Source organism: Macrotis lagotis, chromosome X (assembly GCF_037893015.1).
Source record: "Macrotis lagotis isolate mMagLag1 chromosome X, bilby.v1.9.chrom.fasta, whole genome shotgun sequence".
NCBI classification, from domain to species: Eukaryota; Metazoa; Chordata; class Mammalia; order Peramelemorphia; family Peramelidae; genus Macrotis; species Macrotis lagotis.
Window position 1 is genome coordinate 170,618,408 of NC_133666.1, and position 19,315 is coordinate 170,637,722.

Here is a 19,315-nt window from a genome sequence, read left to right on the forward strand (position 1 = left end):
GGAAAGAAAAGTCAAGGTAAGAGATTTAGTGCTGGAAAGGACCTTGGAGGATAGGTTTTCCATTATCATCACTTTACAGTTAAAGGAAACCAAGACCCAAGGAAGGCTATGACACTTGCCCAAGGTAATATAGGGAGTGTCAGAGCAGAATATGAACCCAGATCTTGACTCCAGTGCCATGGTATATCCTAGGGTCCATCTGTCACAGTGGAACAGGGCTGTAGGTCTCATCTGGACTCTAAACAAGGGCCTGTGAAACCCTTTTTGTGTCATGGATCCCACCCACCCACCCCTGGGGTAATCTTGGTCAAGCCTATGGACCCTTGTATATTGAATCTTAAAGGAAACCAATAATATTGAAATAATTGTGAAAATATTAAAAAATACAACAAGGAAAAAAAAGTTCCTTTCATGCTCCCTAGATTAAGAGCTGTGGCTCTCACTCTTTCTCAACTGTCCTCTGGAGCCTCAGGCAGGGCCTGGCATGAGTAGAGTGGTCCTGAACCACCAGAACTTCTATTGTGATGAGAGTGGTAGTCCTCAGAGACATGGTCCTCCACCTTTCCCTCTGGGACTCTAAGTCCAGTGGCATTTGGAGATCATACTGTCCATTTCTCACTTCGGGCCTCCACAGTTTGTACCAGACCTTTGCCCAAAATGGCAAAATCTTCCAAAATGGCCTCCACATTCGGCACTGTCACCAGATCTCCATTCTGGGTCACCACTATCCTTCCTTGCATACTGGCAGCCTGTAGGTACAGGAGAGAAAAAAGGATAAAACAAATGTAGGTCCAGGACTAAAAGGTGAAAGTATGAACTGAGTCTCTGTGGAAGACTTGTGCAAGTCTGGCAGATGGGGGAGCTACCACTGCAGAAAACCGGGAAACAACCCAAGATGGAAGGTGATCCCAAGACAGAGAGCAATGTTTCCCCCTTATCTTTCCAGTGCCACTCCTTCTACTCAGCACAAGTGCCTAAGGACACATTCAGATCCAGAAACTAAGATAGATATTTCCCCATTCTCTCACCTTGAAAGGTTGTGGCTGGAAGCCGTCAGGTCTCCATAAGACACCAATCACTTCTCCACCATGCTGATCATAAAAAACAGTGCCAAGTCTCCAAAGGCCTTCTAGAGAAATGGGAAAGAAGATAAAACATGTCAGACAACATCAGAAGCAGGACCCTAACCACTCCCCAGACATTTCTATAGCCCTCAGATATAAAGAGAACTCCCTTGTATGAGTGTTGCAAAGATGTTATGATTTCATCAACATTAGAACCATCTCCAGTAATGCATCTCAAAATCCATCAGGGTTTTGAAGCAGTAAGAAACAAAAGTTCTGTGATTTTGGCAGCATGTCCCCATGCTTGTATAAAAACTCTCAATACAGATTAAAATCTGTCAATGTCTGAAGAGAGAAATACTAGGGTACCCTGAGGCAGAGAAGTTGGGTGATTTGTCCAGGATCACATAGGATCTCTGAAGTCTTACCGACTCCACCTATGCCATAAAACAATTCTTCATCAGCTAAAAACCTTGCCTCTCAACTTTTATTTGTAAGGGCAGCTAGGTGGTGTATTAGAATTCCAGGTCCACCCCAATTGATAAATGGTCAAAGGATATGAATAGCTTTCAAATGAAGAAATTATATAGACATATATATATATATATATTTATATAAAGAGCAATAAAACTGTTCATTCTCTTTGATCTAGCAATTCTAGGTCTAAATCCAGAAGAAATCATAAAAAATAGGAAAAGTCCCACATTTCCAAAATATTCACAGCAGCTCTTTTTGTAGTGGCAAAGAATTGGAAATTGAGGCAATGCCCATCAATTGGGGAATATTATTGTTCTATAAGAAATCATAAATGGTTGGACCCTAGAGAAATGTGGAATGACTTACAGGATCTCATGCTGAGGGAGCCGAGTCAAGAGAACATTGTACACATTAACAACACTGTGAGATGATCAACTTTAATGGAAGCAGCTCCTCTCAAAGTTTCAGAGAGCTAGGACTATATTAGACCTGCTATGAACAATGTTATTCCCCATCCAGAGGAAGAAATCAAAACCAAAAAACAATTCTAAAGAATCTGATGAACACTTTATAAAAATTATCTCTTATGTATTTCTTTCCCTTAATCCTAATTCCTCAAACCAAAAATGACCAATCTGTAAATATGTTTATCCAAAATATGTATGTACAATGCTAACCTGATTGTCTGCCACTGAAGGGAGGGCGAGTGGGAAGAGAGGGTGGAAAGAAATTTTGTAACCTAAAAATATACATGTGCATATAGATAAAAATAAATGAAAGAATAAAAAGAATGCTAGGTCCAGAGTGGGGAAGACCCAAATTATAATGCCACTTACTAGATGGGTAAATCACTTAACTCTGTTTGCCTGGAGAAGGAAATGCTCTCCATATTTCTATAGTATCTCAGTCAAGAAAAATCCCAAATGGGTTCATGAGGACATGACTGAAACGACTAAACAACAATCTTTTATTTCTATCAAATGCTAGTGGTGGTGGTGTTTTTATACAATCTCACTGTAAGCTCACTTTTATCCCCCTCCTCCATCCCAGTAAGGCTAGAAGTGCATCTAGAAGTGGCGTAAATCTACAAAGACATCTTGTCCCAGGTCTTTATTCTAAAGATGAGAAAATTGAGAAGCCCAGAGAGGGATTAACTGGACCCAGCCTCATGGGAAGTAAGTAATCATCTTACAGGTTATCAGTGGAATCAATCTCCACATTTCAAAGGGGAAACAGGTCCAGAGAAGGGAAGTAATAGGGAGTTGGTGGGAGACCTAGGACTCAAACCCAGGTGCTTTTATATACCTAGGAAACACTGTCAATCTAGGATTCTTTCTATCACACAAGGACTCCTGCATAGTCCTGTTGAAAAGGGTGAGAGGTTAGGTGAAGGGGATTCAGGATGGGGATAGCTGATGAATCCCTCAACAATCAATCCAAATCAAGCCTCACAAATATCTACTCAGACTGTGCTAGAAACAGGGAAAGGACTGGATGAGATGGCCTCTGAGTTTCCTTACAATTATCTAACCCTGTGAACAAGAAGACAAAGACCTTCCTGCTTTCCCCACCCCCACAAGTCTCACAATGCCTCACCTCTCCTAACTTGCCACTTTTTCCTTCTCCTTGTCTCCAATCCTTTGGTACCTCTCAAATGCTTCACTCAAATACTGCCTACAAACTTACCATGGGCATATCCGGAGTACCTCTTAGCCTGTATAAATATCATGGGACAAGGGGTGGTTAGGTGGCACAGTGAATAGAGCACTGGTCCTGGAGTCAGGAGTACCTGAGTTCAAATCCGGCCTCAGACACTTAATTACCTAGCTGTATGGCCTTGGGCAAGCCACTTAACCCCACTGCCTTGCAAAAAAAAAATGAAGGATAAATATCATGGGACAGTTAAAAAGTCTGTTCTTGGGGGAAGAGACAAAGGGAGGGGACAGAGAAAAGATTAAAGAGACATGGAGAGAGAAAACAAGGAAATGATGAGGGAGAGGCAAAAAGGAAGGGAAGGGAAAAAAGGGAGACCTTGGATACAGTTACTAGATTGGAATTTAGGAGGCCAGAGGTGAACGACTTACTCTGAGCTGAGCGAGGTAGAGGCTCGGAGGATCATAACAGAGGACAGGCAGCCGGGAGCAGGGGCCAGCACTCTGAAGGAGGCCTCTGCTGAAGGAGGATGCTGGGAGGTCCACAGCCTCTCGGTGTCGGGGGATATGCCGGGGATTCAGGCGGATTAGCACATCATAGACATCCAGGGCTGGCCGGAATACCATCTTAAAGAAAGTTGTAGGGAGAGGGACAGATTAATTTTTTTAAATGCTTCAAATAAAAAGGAACTTCCTATCAGAATCTTCACCCCAGCTAACTAACCTTGATATCTCCAGACTGAGAAGGATCCATCAACTGCTTCTCTAGGATTGGCAGGGCTTTAGCTGCCAGGTTCACAAGATGGTGCAGGATCTGAAGGAAAGATATTGTCAAGTCCAATGATATCCCATACCACACCAAATAACCCAATAATTGGCTGATATCTATTTCCCCACTTCTTTTTTTTAAGGGTAGCAGCTTGATGATGGAAAGCAGTGAATTTGATCAAAAATACAGATCTGTCTAGTGACTGTAGAATTGATGGCTATTTACCTGAGCTGAGGGTTTGTCCTTAGTCCACAAGGAGTGGCTTCGATCTTGGGGTGTGGCAATGACCATGACAGGAAGGCGGATTCGAGATTCTAGGAAGTGACTATGAATCTCTGCTTGATCCTCAGCTGGGAATAGAGGACCTGGGTATCAGAATCTCTACTAACCAACAAATAAAGTTCTAGATGCCAAGGAACGAATGAAGGTATGGATGCATGCATACATGCATGTATATATATTTTCCAATTCCAAACTTAGAAACCAAATAAAATACATACTAGAAGATTATACTTGAAATTGTGAATCTCTTGTGTAAAGCTTGCTTTTCAGTATTTAATAAATTCAAAATGAATTTTCAAAGTTATTTGGATTATCTTTGATTCTCCTTGGTCTTCCTTCTATCTTCTCATTTTTGAAAAAGGAAAATACAATATCTCATCAAAACAATACTTCTCATAATCCTAGCTGAATACAAGATAGATGTATGAAGAGATAACCAAGGAAGAGCCATTTCCTTTAGACACAGATACACACAAAGACAGATATATAAAAAACAAAATAATAGCACCCAGGTGGAAAGTTCAGCAGAGTCCTCATGGCAGACCCAGGAGTCAGGCCCAGTGCTTCATCAGTCTCAGTCACTCAGGCAGATTATCCCCTTCCCCGGTACTAGACTATGCATGAAAAGGCCCTAAAGGTCCCCCAGAGCTAACCAATCTCCTCCTCCCCACCCATTCCAGGTGATATCTGCCAGTACAGGTAGAGGCAACTTTATGCTCCCCACATGTGCTCACACACCTGGGGAATTAGGAAGCTGACACTAAGCCGCCTGCCTCCCCACAGCCCATTCCTCCTAGGGCCCAACAATGGGGATTAAAAGTCCCTCCCCAGTCCAGGGTGTTCTGGTTACTGCATAGCACACATGTCACCTCCCAGGTCTGGGCATGCTGCCCAGCCAAGGTCATCTCACCTCTATCTTCCCACCACAGAATGGGGCTACTCCTCCTCCAGTACTCCCTCTTCCCAGCTTTCATCCTAATCACCCATCTCGCTCTAGAGCAGTCCAATGACTATCCCCCCTTGCCCCCATCATGACTACAGGATAAAACCACAAACTTTAAATGAAAATTCAGGGACCCCTGCAATCTAACCCAAACCTGACTACTTTATCATTTATGCTTTTCTTCCTTCCATAAATCTGTTTCTCTGCCTATGGGAAATATCCTCCATTCCTTCAAGAAGAAATATACCCTGCCCCTCCCCCATGAAGCTTGTATTCACTACTACACCCACTGAAGTGGTTCTTCCTTTAACAGTTCCAGAATTAATGAAACTGAGTCATGGATGGGAGAGCAGTGAATTTGGCCAAAAATACAGTCCATTCTTAGGTCACCGAGTCTTATTGTTATTATTTTAATTTCATGCATCTTTTAACTCCTATTTGGGCCATAATCTTCTCAAGGGCAGGAAAGGGGAAAAAGGAGAACAAATAAGATAAGCAAAATTTTATTAATTCAGTGATTGGAGGAGACAACTTCTCAACTGTTTCCTATGGCTACCAATGAGAAATATTTCCCCTTTCAATGCAATCTCAGTCCCTTCTCCTTGGTAGGCTTCTGACAAATGAGGCTGAACAGTTCCCCTTTACTCACCTTTGAGTTCACCATTCAGGTTGACAATAAGGGGGTTATTTTTCCAGTCAAACGTAGACAGCAGGGATAGAAACCGGAGAAAGCCAACCTGGGGGGAACTGAGGAAAAAAAAGGAATTCTGGACAAGGTTTCCTCCAGCTCAAGTTAGTTCTTACAACACCACCCCTGCCCCTAACACATGTCCACACAAATCAATGGCAAAGGCTCCAGATCCCTTAGGGAAGGATTTCCAAATCTAGTCCTTCCTTGCCTGATTTCTGCCTCTGGAGAGCATATACTAATGCTGCAAAAGGACAGATTCAGGTTAAGCTCAATGAAGATTTTCCCAGTTCAAGGGGTAGGGAGACAGAGAAATCTGGGTTGGAATGAAGGTAGTTTACCTGGGTGGGGTAAAGGGGGCAGGATGCAGGAAGAGGGAGGCAGCCAGTAGGTCTAGAGTCTCTTCTGTCAGTCCATCACTGAGGAGCTGGGCCCGGACCCAGCGCTTTGCTAGACGGGCCACACCAGAGAAAGCTGAGTGCTGCTGCTGGAGCCTATCAAGGTGAGGTGGGGCAAAGAAAGGCAGGGAAAGTAGGAATAAGTCCCTGGAATCTGGGGTGCTCAACCAGGAAAAGGGAAATGGATCCAGCCAAAGGCAGAGATAAAGGTGAAATAAGTCTATCAGGGAAGGGTTTGGGACTCAAGCACCTAGATTCTAATCCAGAGAGAAAGATGGGATTGGGTAGTCAGAGAATGGAGATGACTCAGATTTGCAAACCCCCAGCCGACTCCTCCAAGTCCCTCACCCATGCAAGGCACTAGTAAGCTGGGGGAGCTGACGGGTATCCCGATCAAGAAGGATTGAAGCAGGTGTATCCCTCAGTGTGATCATTCCTTCTGGGGTACAGGACTCCTTCAGGATTTGGGGCTCCCGGTGGTACGCCACCCGGACTCGGAAAACATAACCATCCTGAGAAATTGGGAAGAAAAATGGAGTGATAAAGGGCTCCTAACTTGTCCCCCAGAGTCCTCTGATATAGAATGTTATTTAAAACTGGGTTAACCAATCCACAGATGGGGTACAATGACTTGTCCTAAGACACAACCAAGGGCAGAGTCAGGTCTAAAAATCACAGCTCTAGTCCAGTGAACTTTCTCCCTCCAAGTCCAACCTCCAAGCCCCCAACACTCACCACACCTGCTCTGGCCACATCAGTACCTTGTAGACATCAGTATGGGAGGCCTTAGCTGAACACTGGAGCCCATGCTCCTGAGTCAACATCTCTGCCAGGCGCAGCTGGAAGGCAGCTCTAACTCGCTGTATGGCATCTGCATCCTGGGGCCACTGTCCACTGCCCTCTAGGTGGCATACCACTTCAGGGAAGAGAAAGATGAGGGGTTAGCTCTGGTCAGACCCTAGGGTCCACACTTTACCACCTTCCACCACAAGTTAAATCATTTGTGGGTGCTCTGAGTCCCTATGTCCCCAGCAGTAGCATAAACATAACTCCCTCACCATTGATGGCATCCACAAAGACTGGGCAGGGTTTGCTTGGCCGAGGCAGCAGTGCATCCCGTTTTTCCAAGTGGTCATGGAATGTGAAATCAAGCCAGACAGGAACAGGGGAAAATACCTAAGGAGGAAATGGATTCATTGTGGTGGGACCAGCAGCTAGCAGGGCCAGGGCAAAAGGGGAAGAAAGGCCTTTGGGCAGTCACTCACATCGGTATAGCGCAGAGCAGCATGAGCTCCCTGGACAGAGGTGACAGGCAGGGGCAGCCCTTTGAGCCCCCACAGCTGGCGGCTCAGCTGGTCATAGGAGCGCACCACCATCGCCAGCGCCTCCTCGCCTGTGCTATGAGCCTGTCAGGGGAAAGATAGGCACAGGATAACACCACCCTTAAAATCAACCAAGTATTCAGGCTTCTGGAATTGAACCAAGTGAAAACAGCAGAGCAGAAGCACTGGGATGATCAGAGTATAAACAATGGCCCTGCCCAGCTGAAGTTTTGGTGAAGTCCTAGCACCATCTGTAGGACACTTTTGGAACACTACCCCTCTCACAGCCCATGGGAGACAATTTTTTTTTTAAAAGCAGGTCAGTTAGTAACCAGACTGAGTGCCATCCCCTGGGTAGTGTTACTTCCTCCCCTAGGGCCTCACCTCTTTGGGGACTCTGATCAGAGGGTCCAGGCAGCCCCCTACATAATGGACGTAGGAATCTGGAATACCTGCATGGCTGGGAAGGAAGAGAAACAGAGACAGAAGACTGTCAACTATTCAGCTGTCTTATTTGTTTCTATTACACTGTTGTTCTTAGTCCAGACATGTCATTTTTTAAGGATACAGGACTCCCCTGGATGCTTCCCTACATTGCTGCAATCCACCATTCATCTCAACCTATGACTCTCTGCCATGGGCCCATGATGTTATATGCCCAGCCCTACCCCTCATCCAGCCAGGATGTCAGATGAGGAAACTGAACCCAGGTTTCCTGTCTCTTAGAACAGATCTCTTAACCAGTACTCCATGCTACATCTTTTATTAGATAGGGTGTCCCCAAGTCTTAGTGAAGTTTTTAGTTATTAGAGCTATTAAATTATGAATAGTTTAAATTATTTAAACCCTAAAACTTCTATACTTAGCTCATATTTACATGGTTGGCACCGTACAAGATACCAAGAACTCACCTCATAATATATCCTCAGAGGTAGGCATTGAAGATATTAATATCTCCATTTTACAGAAAAAGAAACTGAAGCTCTGTTCACCAATATATCTAAAGAAGGGGAGATGCCTCAAAGTCTAGTCACATAAAGATTAAAAAATTCTGGGATAAGACTCAGGGGAGACCTGGCACATACAAAAGACTTAAAGTCAGTGCCCACAGTCACTGCTCACTGCCTATAGGTCAACCCATGGAGAAGAGTAGAAATTAGAAATTCCTACATCTGGGAGGAGGGCAGGACGCAGTGACCAGGGTCACTCTGAGACGGTGGGGTCTTGCAAATACTCTTCCTCCAATTAAGCTGAACTCCTTGAGGACAGAAAACTAGGGAAGGTAAGCTAAAGGCCAAGAGGATTCCCAAATTAAAAGGAAGATAATGACATATGAACCTTAAAATCAATTCTCCCCAGCTCTTAAGTTCTACTGGTGGGAGAGGAAGGACAGCTTACCCCCCAAGTTTAGACCAAGTAAAGCCACCAGCTTGTCCTGGGATTGGTAGGGGCTAGAAGGTGAATGGCATTCTAGTCTTACAAGCACTAGAGTGAGTTGGGAGAGCTGGTCTCCAGTTCTGGTAGCTGTATTATTTTAAGTCAATCAATTAAAAAGATTGGATTAACTGATCTAAGTCTCCTTAGATAGCAACAGCAGTTTATGAAGGACACTTACAGTTTCAGGAGGTGAGTGATCACCTGGTGGGGCAGGAGGCGCTTCTCCGCCATGGATTCAGCCTTCCACAGAACAGCCTCCCGGATAGATCCATCCTGGAAACGCCTTAGCTCTGATCTTGAACCCCAGAACTGACGAAAGTCAGCAGCCTGGAGTAGGGAAGGGGGCAAAAGTTGTAAAAAACAAAGAGATCAGGCGAACTACCAAAAGCAGTACAACTCTTTCTTCTCTTTGAAATGGGTTAAAAAAGTAAAGTTCCTTAATCAGCCTCCACTGGATGGGCTCCCTAATGAGACTAGTGTTGTCAGAGGCAGATCCACTTCTGCTCCCTTCTTCCCACCCATCCTCAGATTTCCTCATGGTTCTGGGGTACTCACCTCTGGATGATCAGCTTCAGGTCCCATCTCTAGGACACTGACTAGGCCCTCAGGCCGGAGCAGCAATCCCAAGGACAAGGCACCCCGGTCCTTGTGCTTTGGTGGGTTCTGGTTGATCTCCCACTGTAATGGGGGGGGGGGGGAGAAGAACCGTATGACCTGTATCTTTATGAGTAAACCTAGACCAGGTCTTTTCCAATGTCAGCCCATTCCCTTCTCCAAAGGTCTTTGGGAAACTTCCTTAGCCTATTACACTGCTTACCTGAGGCACAGAGGTCCGAGAATGAGTCAACAAGGTCAGACGGGAACCCAGGCCTCGTTCCAGTAGGGCAGTCAAGATGGGAAGTATGGCAGCCACATAGTCTCCTCCATGGTCCTGCAGTTCTGACCACAGCTTCAGTTTTCGGCAGGCAGCATACAAACAGCTCACAGGATGTAAACTGGGGAGGGAGAGATCAAGAAAAAGAAAAAGGACAAAGAAAAATTAAGACTCCCGAGTTGAACTAGTGCTCTCCAGGAAGCCCACCAGAATCACCCCTTTTGTCCTCCCCACTCCATCTCACTGGAGAACGTGGTCAAAGGTTCGGATCATTGGTTTGCGTGTCATAAGCAGTGTCTGGAACCCATCTACAGTCTTGTCATCTAGCACAGTCATAGAGAGCCGGGCTTCATATTGCACCTGAGGGAAAGGGACAGAGAGGGGACACTTTGGACCCTGAGCAGTGGGACAAGCTTCCCAAGGTCTGGAGCATTTTTATCCTGAGAATGTGCTTCCTTTAGTGTTCTCAACACAGAGCAGAAGAGATCCAGATACCTGCTGATATGTGGGAACTGTGACATCCGCACAGAGATTGAGGTGGCCTGAAGGATCCACGAAGACCACGGAGAAGGCCTGATGGAAGTCAGCCACAGCTGGCTGAGGTGGAGAAAAGCAAAGAGGTCAAGGACAAAAGGATGGTTGAGTCAGGGTCCTTCAGCTCCACCATCCTCTCCCCTAGACCTTCTTCCCATCTATCCCTACCCTCTAGCTATTCCCTCTTATCCCCATCCCCAACATTACCCCACCAGGGCTCCCACTGACCAGAGATGGATCCAAACTACGACACAAGCTGATGCCATTGACTGTCAGATCGGTGGCAGCTGGAGTTGAAAGTGAAGGAAGATGTGTAATAGGTCAGCCCTTGCACTGTGAGAAGGCTGTGCACACCTCAACCAACCCCCCCCCCACATACACAACCCGCACTCCTCACTGCTGATTCAATGAGCTACCAGAGGACCCCCCCATCCAAAGAAATTCCTATTAAAATACTGCAGACAGATGAGTCATTCAACTTTGTTTGCAGTATAAAGACAGCCCCTTCTATTTTTAGATAATTTTAATTGTTAGTAAATTTTTCCTCACATGAAGCCCAGATCTGCCTATCTATTGGTGCTCCCAGCTCTGTCCTCTTGATTCCCCTTCCACATGACTTTCCTTCTCTTCCCAGCTAAACACCTGCTGTTCCTTCAGTCAGTCCTCCCATGGCACTGACTCAAAGACCTTTGGCACTCTCACTGCCTTCCCCTGGAAGCTCTCCAGGCAGTCTAAAATATGGAGCCTAGAACATCACAATCTGTCAGGTGTAATCTCTCACCTGGAAGTTTGTTTTCCAAATGCAGCCCTCAAGTGAATTAGTTTTTACTGGTTACCGAATAACATTGTTGACTAGGAGCTGTTATCAATCAAAAATGTCCAGATTTTCTTTTAAACAGGACAATGTCTGGTCATGTCTTTCCCCACTTTGGACTTACAAAATCAATTCCTCTCAAGGCCTCAATCTACTGGTTTACAAAACAGGGCTGATAAAAGATAGGTGGAGAAAAATCTTCCCCAATAACCCAAGATACTCAGTTTTTTAATTCATCCTCATTCATCTCTATACCTCACCTAGGAACTGCAAAACATTCCTCAGGACTTGATAGCCACTCATAGACTTGCTGACTTTTCGAGTAGACACTAAGAAGGCCACCAGCATGGAAATAATGAAGCCACTGAAGCCTCCGACACCCTAAGAAAAAAAGTTTGAGGATGGAAAGATTGGCCTTTGAAGAGATCCTTCAGTTTGATCCAAAGACTAATGACACCAGGCAGGAGGAGAGAATATGAATGGTTCTCCCTGATTCCACCACTCAAGACAATCCAGACCCACCACCACCTACTCCAGGATTAAACCCTGGTACTATGTAGACATTCAGGGATGTTTCAGCAATGAATGTTTCCCAGGGAAAGACCTAGAGAATAAGGCTTCAGATGGAATGAGGCAAAATGGGGCACCCCATTCCCAGGTCAAACCTTATCCAAATCCCGCTGGCGTAGCCAAACTTTAAGCAAAATAATGCCATCCCGAAGGCCAGGGGAGGAGGCAAGCATGGTTGACAGAAGGTGAAGGTGAGACTCCATAACTTCATCAAAGAGAAGCAAGGCATTATAGTGAGGGGTGGGAGTATCCAGGACACCTGAGGTGGGGGTCAAATCAGGGAGAGATTGATTAGTAAAGAAAAACTAGACCTTCTCCTTTCCCTACACCATCTTCCCCCAAAATCTTCTAACCATCCCACTCCAATCTTCATCCCCTAGATATGCCTTTTTTCTCCTAAAGCTCCCCAGCACTTGCCCTTACCCTCTTCTGGAGCAGTCTTGTCCCAGAACCAGGTAGTGCGGACATTGTTCTTGGAGGGCAGCAGGCGGCATAGACGAAAGAACCCAGATGGTGGGCAGGGGTATAGGCGCACAGTGACCAGTCGCTCATCCTTTCCTGGGGAAGAGGTAGGGGACATTGAGATCCTGGATTTCCTCTCACCCTGCAGGTTCCCTGAGTGTTGGGGGCATTCAAGTGGGAAAATCCAGAAGACAGGAGATTTTTGTCTGCTATCTTAATCTAGGGACCCTTCCAGGGCAAAGTCTAATACTTCTGCATCTAAACACGAACCTGCAGGACACAGCAGCAATAGGGGCTTCAGGTGACAACCATTTATGTAGGAGAAACGGACACTGCCAAAGAGTGGGTCTTGGGACAAGCGGTGGCCCAGATGAGCAATGTAAAGGGCGCGTTTCCTTAGGTAGCGCTGATTTAGCCCATCTTTGTCCTGTAGGATCTCCTGTGGACAGAATGGAACAGAGAGATAGCTTTATGTGAGGGAGAGGGGACCAGTGCAAGGATCAAAGGTCTTCAAATTCTAGGTCTCACTGTCATTCATTGGTTGTATGATCACTGGCAAATGGTTAAGCTAAGTATGGAATTTAATACCATATTCACTTCATAAATGAGGAAACTGAAGCTCAGAGAGGATCAATGATTTCCCCAAAGTCACAAGATGTGTTTGTGGAAGAACCTGAACTAGAACTTGGGTCTAATTCTTGCTCAAACTCATCTATTAGAATGAACAGAATAACTTTTAATGAGTCAGTATTTCTTTTCTTTTTTTTTTTTTGCAAGGCAAATGGGGTTAAGTGGCTTGCCCAAGGCCATAAAGCTAGGTAATTATTAAGTGTCTGAGGTTGGATTTGAACTCAGATACTCCTGACTCCAGGGCCAGTGCTCTATCCACTGTGCCACCTAGCCTCCCCCTATAAGTGAATATTTCTAATGGTGGTTTCAATGTTGAGTATAGGGTTTACAGGGAGTAAAGATCTGTAATAATTACTTTTCCCAGTGCTCTTTAATCTTAATGCTTTCCCTGAGATTGCCTCCATTTTATCCTGTATCTAGCTTAATAATTAAAATAATTTTTAAAAAAACTAGCATTTATATAGAGATAGCACCTATGATATGGCAGGTACTCTTCTAAATGTTTTGCAAATATTTTCTTTTTAAAGATTTTTTCAGAATTTATCGAGACAATCATGATTTCTGTTGATTTTAGTATTGATACATTTAATTATGCTGAGTGGTTTTTTATTAGGTTTTTGCAAGGCAAATGGAGTTAAGTGGCTTGCCCAATAGCTAGGTAATTATTAAGTGTCTGAGGCCAGGTTTGAACTCAGTTACTCCTGACTCCAGGGCTGGTGCTCTATCCACTGCACCACCTAGACGCCCCCAAATATTTTCTTATATGATGCTCACAACAACCTTGTGAAGTAGATGTTATTACTATGCTCAATTTACAACTGAAGAAGCTGAGGCAAAAAGAGATTAAGTCACTTGTCAAAAGTGGGTCAGCTATTAAGTGCCTGAGGCCTGACTCTAGGCCCTGACTATATATAACTGTTTACACATGTAGTTTTCCCTGTTAAACTATAATATCTTTGAGAGCAGTGATTGTTTTTTAATTTTCTTTATAGCCAGAGAGTTTAGCACAATGACTGGTGCCCTTTCCAGATATCACTTCTCTAGCATAAGCCTTACCTTTGGCATAGTCAACACTACATCAACATTGACCTCGGGGCGAACACAAGTTCCCAGCAGATAGCTGCCCACCACAGTGACTTGAGTGGGAGGTAAGAACTGGAAGCGACCTTTCACGGCATAAGGCTTCTGGATGAAGGGTACTCTTACATCTTTGGGCAGCCACGACTGGTCAGTCATCTGAGAAGGGAGAAAAATGGGTACGTGGAAATATCAGGGAAGAAAGAAAAAGAGAAGAGGGAGAGAAAGATGGAGGGTAAAAGAAAGAGAGCAAGAATGAGTGGGCACAAAGAAAGACAGACAAAAGATAATGATCAAAGATGGCAACAATAATGGATCATGTCTTAGGCACTCTCTCATAAATCTTCAAAACTAAGGATTCTAAATTTTCGAGAGACAGAATCCACAAAGGGACCCAGTGAATCAGTTCTCCTACTCAAGGTAACCTGGAAAAGAGCAGAAAGGCTCTGCTCCCCGGGATTGGAGGGGAGGCCCGCCAGAAGAGAAAGAACTTCAGCCTTGGAGGCAGCTGCAGGGTGCTGGGAACCGAGGCTCACAGCAGCGGGGGAGTTTCCTGACCTATACCCCGGGGAGCACTGGGCAGAAATTGGGGGGAAGGGGGGGAAGAAGACCTCTGCCAGAACAAGAACTTGAAGCCCAGCCCTCAGCGCACACAGCCAGCAGCATGGCCACCACAGCCCAGATCCAGGAAACAAGAGAAACAGGCAGAGCTGGTAAGCAGGAGCCCCCAGGGCATGAGCCCATTGAACCTAGGGAAGGGAGTGAAGAGAGAGACTGCAGAGCTCTTGCCCCTGGAAGAGGATGCAGGGGCTTTGACCACATCCAGCTCCTGATCATAGCCTAGCCCCCCCCCCCCCAGCCCTGTGGCAGAGGGGGGCACATATGGTCATTCACAGACCAGGAGGGAGGACAGAGCCTCATACACACTGAGATCCTTGTGGGACTGTCCCAAAAGCTCAGGAAGCACCCCCAAAACAGGCTTAGGCTGCGAAAATGAGCAAGCAAGAGAAAAAAGAGGAACACTATTGAGAAATATATTGCATATGAGCCCAAGAAGGATCAAAACACTCACTCTGAAGATGAGGAAGCACAAGCTCCTGCATCTAAAGACTAAGAAAAACAGAAATTGGGCTCAGGCTATGACAGAGCTCAAAAAAGACCTTGAAAATCAAATGAGGGAGTTAGAAGAAAAACTGGGAAAAGAAAGGAGAGAGATGCAGGAAAAATATGAAGGTGAAGTCAGGAGCTTAGTCAAGGAAATCCAAAAAAATGCTGAAGAAAATAGCATGCTAAAAACCATCTTAGGTCAAATGGATAAAACAGTTCAAAAAGTTATTGAGGAGAAGAATGCTTTAAAAAGCAGAATTGGCCAGATGGAAAAAGAGATAAGAAAACTCTCTGAGGAAAATAAATCTTTCAAACTAAGAATAGAACTCAGGGAGATTGCTGAATTTATGAGAAATCAGGACTCAATACTTCAAAACCAAAAAAATGAAAAATTAGAAGAAAATGTGAAACATCTCATTGAAAAAACAACTGATATAGAAAATAGATTTAGGAAAAAAAAAAGCAGAGCCAAGATGGCGACAAGAAGGGATCCAGTCTTAGGAGCTCTCTGATAAAAACTCATAAACTAAGGACTCTAACTTTCAAGAGACAGAACCCACAAAGAGACCCAATGAGGCAGTTCTCCTACTCAAGGTAACCTGGAAAAGAGCAGAAAGTCTCTGCTCCCCAGGGTCGGAGGGGTGGCCCGCCAGAGGGGTGGCCCACCAGAGCCAAAGAACTTCAGCCTCCCGGAGGCTGCGGCTCACAACAGCAGGGGAGTCTCCTGAGCTGCACCCCGGGGAGCACCGGCACAAAGTGGGGCAACAGCAGGGGACCTCTGCCAGAGTGAGCACATGGAGCCCAGCCCTCAGGGCACACAGCCAGCAGCTTTGTCTTTCAGCAACCCAAATCCAGGAAACAGAAGCAGGGGGGGAGCTGGTAAGCAGGAGCCCCCAGGGCATGAGCCCATTGAGCTGAGGGAGGGGAGTGAAGAGAGAGAGACTGCCAAGCTCTGTCCTCTGCCTCTGGAATAGGACTCTGGGGCTCTGACCACATCCAGCTCCTGATCATAGCCTAGCCCCCCCCCCCCCAGCCCTGTGGCAGAGGGGGGCACATATGTCCCTTCACAGACCAGGAGGGAGGACAGAACCTCACACACTGAGACCCTTGTGGGAGTGTCCCAAAAGCTCAGGAAGCACCCCCAAAAAACAGGCTTAGGCTGGGAAAATGAACAAGCAAAGAAATAAGAGGAAGACCATTGAGAAATATTTTGCAAATGAGCCCAAGAAGGATCAAAATACTCAGTCTAAAGATGAGGAAGCACAAGCTCCTACATCTAAAGACTCCAAGAAAAACAGAAATTGGGCTCAGGCTATGATAGAGCTCAAAAAAGACTTTGAAAATCAAATGAAGGAGTTGGAAGAAAAACTGGGAAAAGAAAGGAGAGAGATGCAGGAAAAACATGAAAAATGAAGTCAGCAGCTTAGTCAAGGAAATCCAAAAAAATGCTGAAGAAAACAGCATGCTAAAAAACAACTTAGGTCAAATGGATAAAACAGTTCAAAAAGTTATTGAGGAGAAGAAAATAGATTTAGGAAAGATAATTTTAAAATTACTGGAACACCTGAAAGTTATGATCAGGAAAAGAGCCTTGACATCATTTTCAAAGAATTACTACAGAAAAATTGCCCTAATATCCTAGAAGCAGAGGGCAAAACAGAAATAAAGAGAATCCACGAATCCCCCCCGAGAAAGTGATCCCAAAAAACCAACCCCCAGGAATATTATAGCCAAGTTCCAGAACTCCCAAGTCAAAGAGAAAAATATTACAAGCAGCCAGAAGGACACAGTTCAAATATCGTGGAGCTGCAGTCAGGATCACACAGGACTTAGTAGCAACTACAATGGAAGCTCCTAGGGCTTGGAATATAATATACCGGAAGGCAAAAGAGCTCAGAATGCAACTGAGAATCAAGTACGCAGCAAAACAATGTCCTCTTCCAAGGAAAAAAAGATGGACTTTCAATGAACCAGGGGAATTTCAAATGTTCCTGTTGGAATGGCCAGAGCTGAACACAAGGTTTGATCTTCAAATACTGGACTCAGGTGAAGCATAGAGAGTGGAGAAGAAGGGGAAAATATGAGGGACTTAATGATGATGAACTCCATGTATTCCTGTACAGAAAAATGACACTGATGATACTCATATGAATCTTCTCAGTTAATAGAGCAGGTACAAGGAGCTTTTATAGTTGAAGCACAGGACAAAGCTGAATTTGAAGATAAAATATGGTGTAAAAATAGAATCAATAGAAAAAAGGGAAAGTAAAGGGAGAAAGAAAAAGGAGAGGGGGAATAGGCCTAGATATTTCATATAATAAGATTTTTTCTTTATTACAATGAGCTATTGCAGTGATATGGAAGGGGGGAAGACAAGGGGGCATGAGGGAATCTTCACTCTCATCAGAGGTGGCTAGGAGAGGAAACAGCATATATACTCAATGGGGTATAGACATGTGGAGTAAGAAGGAGAGAAGGGGGACAAAGGGAAGGGGTGGGGATGTGAATGAAGGAGGAGAGGGCCATGGGGGGGACAGTGGTCAGATATAATACATTTTCTTTTTTACTTCTTGCAAGGGGCTGGGATTAGATGGCCTGGCCGGGACCATAGGGCCAGGTGGATGCTGGGCCTAAGGGGCCGTATGGGGGCTCAGGGCCTCTTGGCCCCAGGGCCAGGGATCTGTCTGCTGTGCCACTCAGCTATCCTACAGGAGAGAGAAAAATAGTACACGGTAGTGGAGAAATACAAAAGGGAGTTGCGATCAGTAATGGCAACAGTGGAAATATATGGAAGTAACTGTTGTGATGGACTTATAAAGAATGTGATCCACCTGCGACAGAGTTGTTGGTATTGGAACAAAGACTGAAGCACATTTTTTATTATTATTATTGGGGGGGGGGGGAGTGCAGGGCAAATGGGGCTGGGTTGCCTGCCTGGGGCCTCATAGCAGGGTGATTGTTGGGTTTCTGAGGCCAGATTTGGACCCGGATGCTCCTGGCTCAAGGGTCAATGCTCTGTCTGCCACCCATACTATTATTACTATTTTATTTTATTTTGGGTCTTTTTTTTCTTTTCTTTTTTTGGTTTTTGCAGGGCAGTGGGGTTGGGGTGGCTTGCATGTCACACGGCTGGGTGATTGTTGGGTGTATGGGGCCGGATATGGGCTCTGCTCCTGGCTCCAGGGCTGGTACTCCGTGCATTGCACCACCTGGCCATACCTACAATTATTACTATTATTTTTTTTTAATTTTAATTTTTTTCTCTCCCCTTTACTTTATTGCTCAAGTGAGTCTATATTTTTTTGGGGGAGGGGGTATTTCATTTACTCTTAAACAATAATATTTTATTAATGTGTAAAAAAAATTATTTGATATTTATTAGCTGTTTAACCATAGATTCCTTAAGTCTCTATTTCTTCCTTTGTAATATGGAATAAACTGGTATAATCTTGAGCAAAATAAAAAAAAAGGATAATGATCATTGTTCCAAGGGATGTGGGAAATCTGGGACACTATTACATTGTTGGTGGAGCTGTGAACTCATCCAACCTTTCTGGAGAGAAATTTGGAACTATGCCCAAAGGGCAACAAAAATGTGTATACCCTTTGACCCAGCAATACCACTACTGGGTCTATCTATACCCTGAAGAAATGATGGAAAAGAGTATAAATATCACTTGTACAAAAATATTCATAGCAGCCCTGTTTGTGGTAACAAAGAATCAGATATCAAGTAAATGTCCTGAATTGGGGAATGGCTTAGCAAACTGTGGTTTATGTATGTCATGGAACACTATTGTTCTATTGGAAACCAGGAGGGATGGGAATTCAGGGAAGCCTGGAGGGATTTGCATGAACTGATGCTGAGTGAGATGAGCAGAACCAGGAAAACACTGTACACCCTAACAGCAACACGGGGATGATAATCAACCTTGATGGACTGGCTCATTCCATCAGTGCAACAATCAGGGACAATTTGGGGCTGTCTGCAATGGAGAATACCATCTGTATCCAGAGAAAGAACTGTGGAATTTGAACAAAGACTACAGACTATTACCTTTAATTTAGAAAAAAAAACTGTTTATCTTTTCTCTGATCTTGCTATCTCTTATACTTTATGTTTCTTCCTTAAAGATATGATTTCTCTCTCATCATATTCAATTTGGACCAATGTATACCATGGAAACAATGTAAAGACTGGCAAATTGCCTTCTG

At 44.7% G+C, this 19,315-nt stretch overlaps 1 protein-coding gene across 1 annotated transcript; it reads right to left on the minus strand.

Annotated features, from left to right (window-relative positions):
- Positions 1–287: 287 nt before the first annotated feature.
- NOL6 (nucleolar protein 6) lies at positions 288–14,579 on the minus strand. The gene is given in 24 exon segments (XM_074208777.1): positions 288–749; positions 1,029–1,105; positions 1,108–1,129; positions 3,626–3,820; positions 3,918–4,007; positions 4,188–4,312; positions 5,837–5,934; positions 6,217–6,369; positions 6,622–6,785; positions 7,035–7,189; positions 7,332–7,449; positions 7,539–7,679; positions 7,980–8,055; positions 9,211–9,359; positions 9,588–9,710; positions 9,850–10,027; positions 10,151–10,266; positions 10,402–10,503; positions 10,669–10,727; positions 11,515–11,635; positions 11,920–12,083; positions 12,248–12,382; positions 12,557–12,725; positions 13,973–14,579. Coding segments are annotated over 24 exon segments (3,060 nt in total). The 5' UTR covers positions 14,153–14,579; the 3' UTR covers positions 288–599.
- Positions 14,580–19,315: the final 4,736 nt, after the last annotated feature.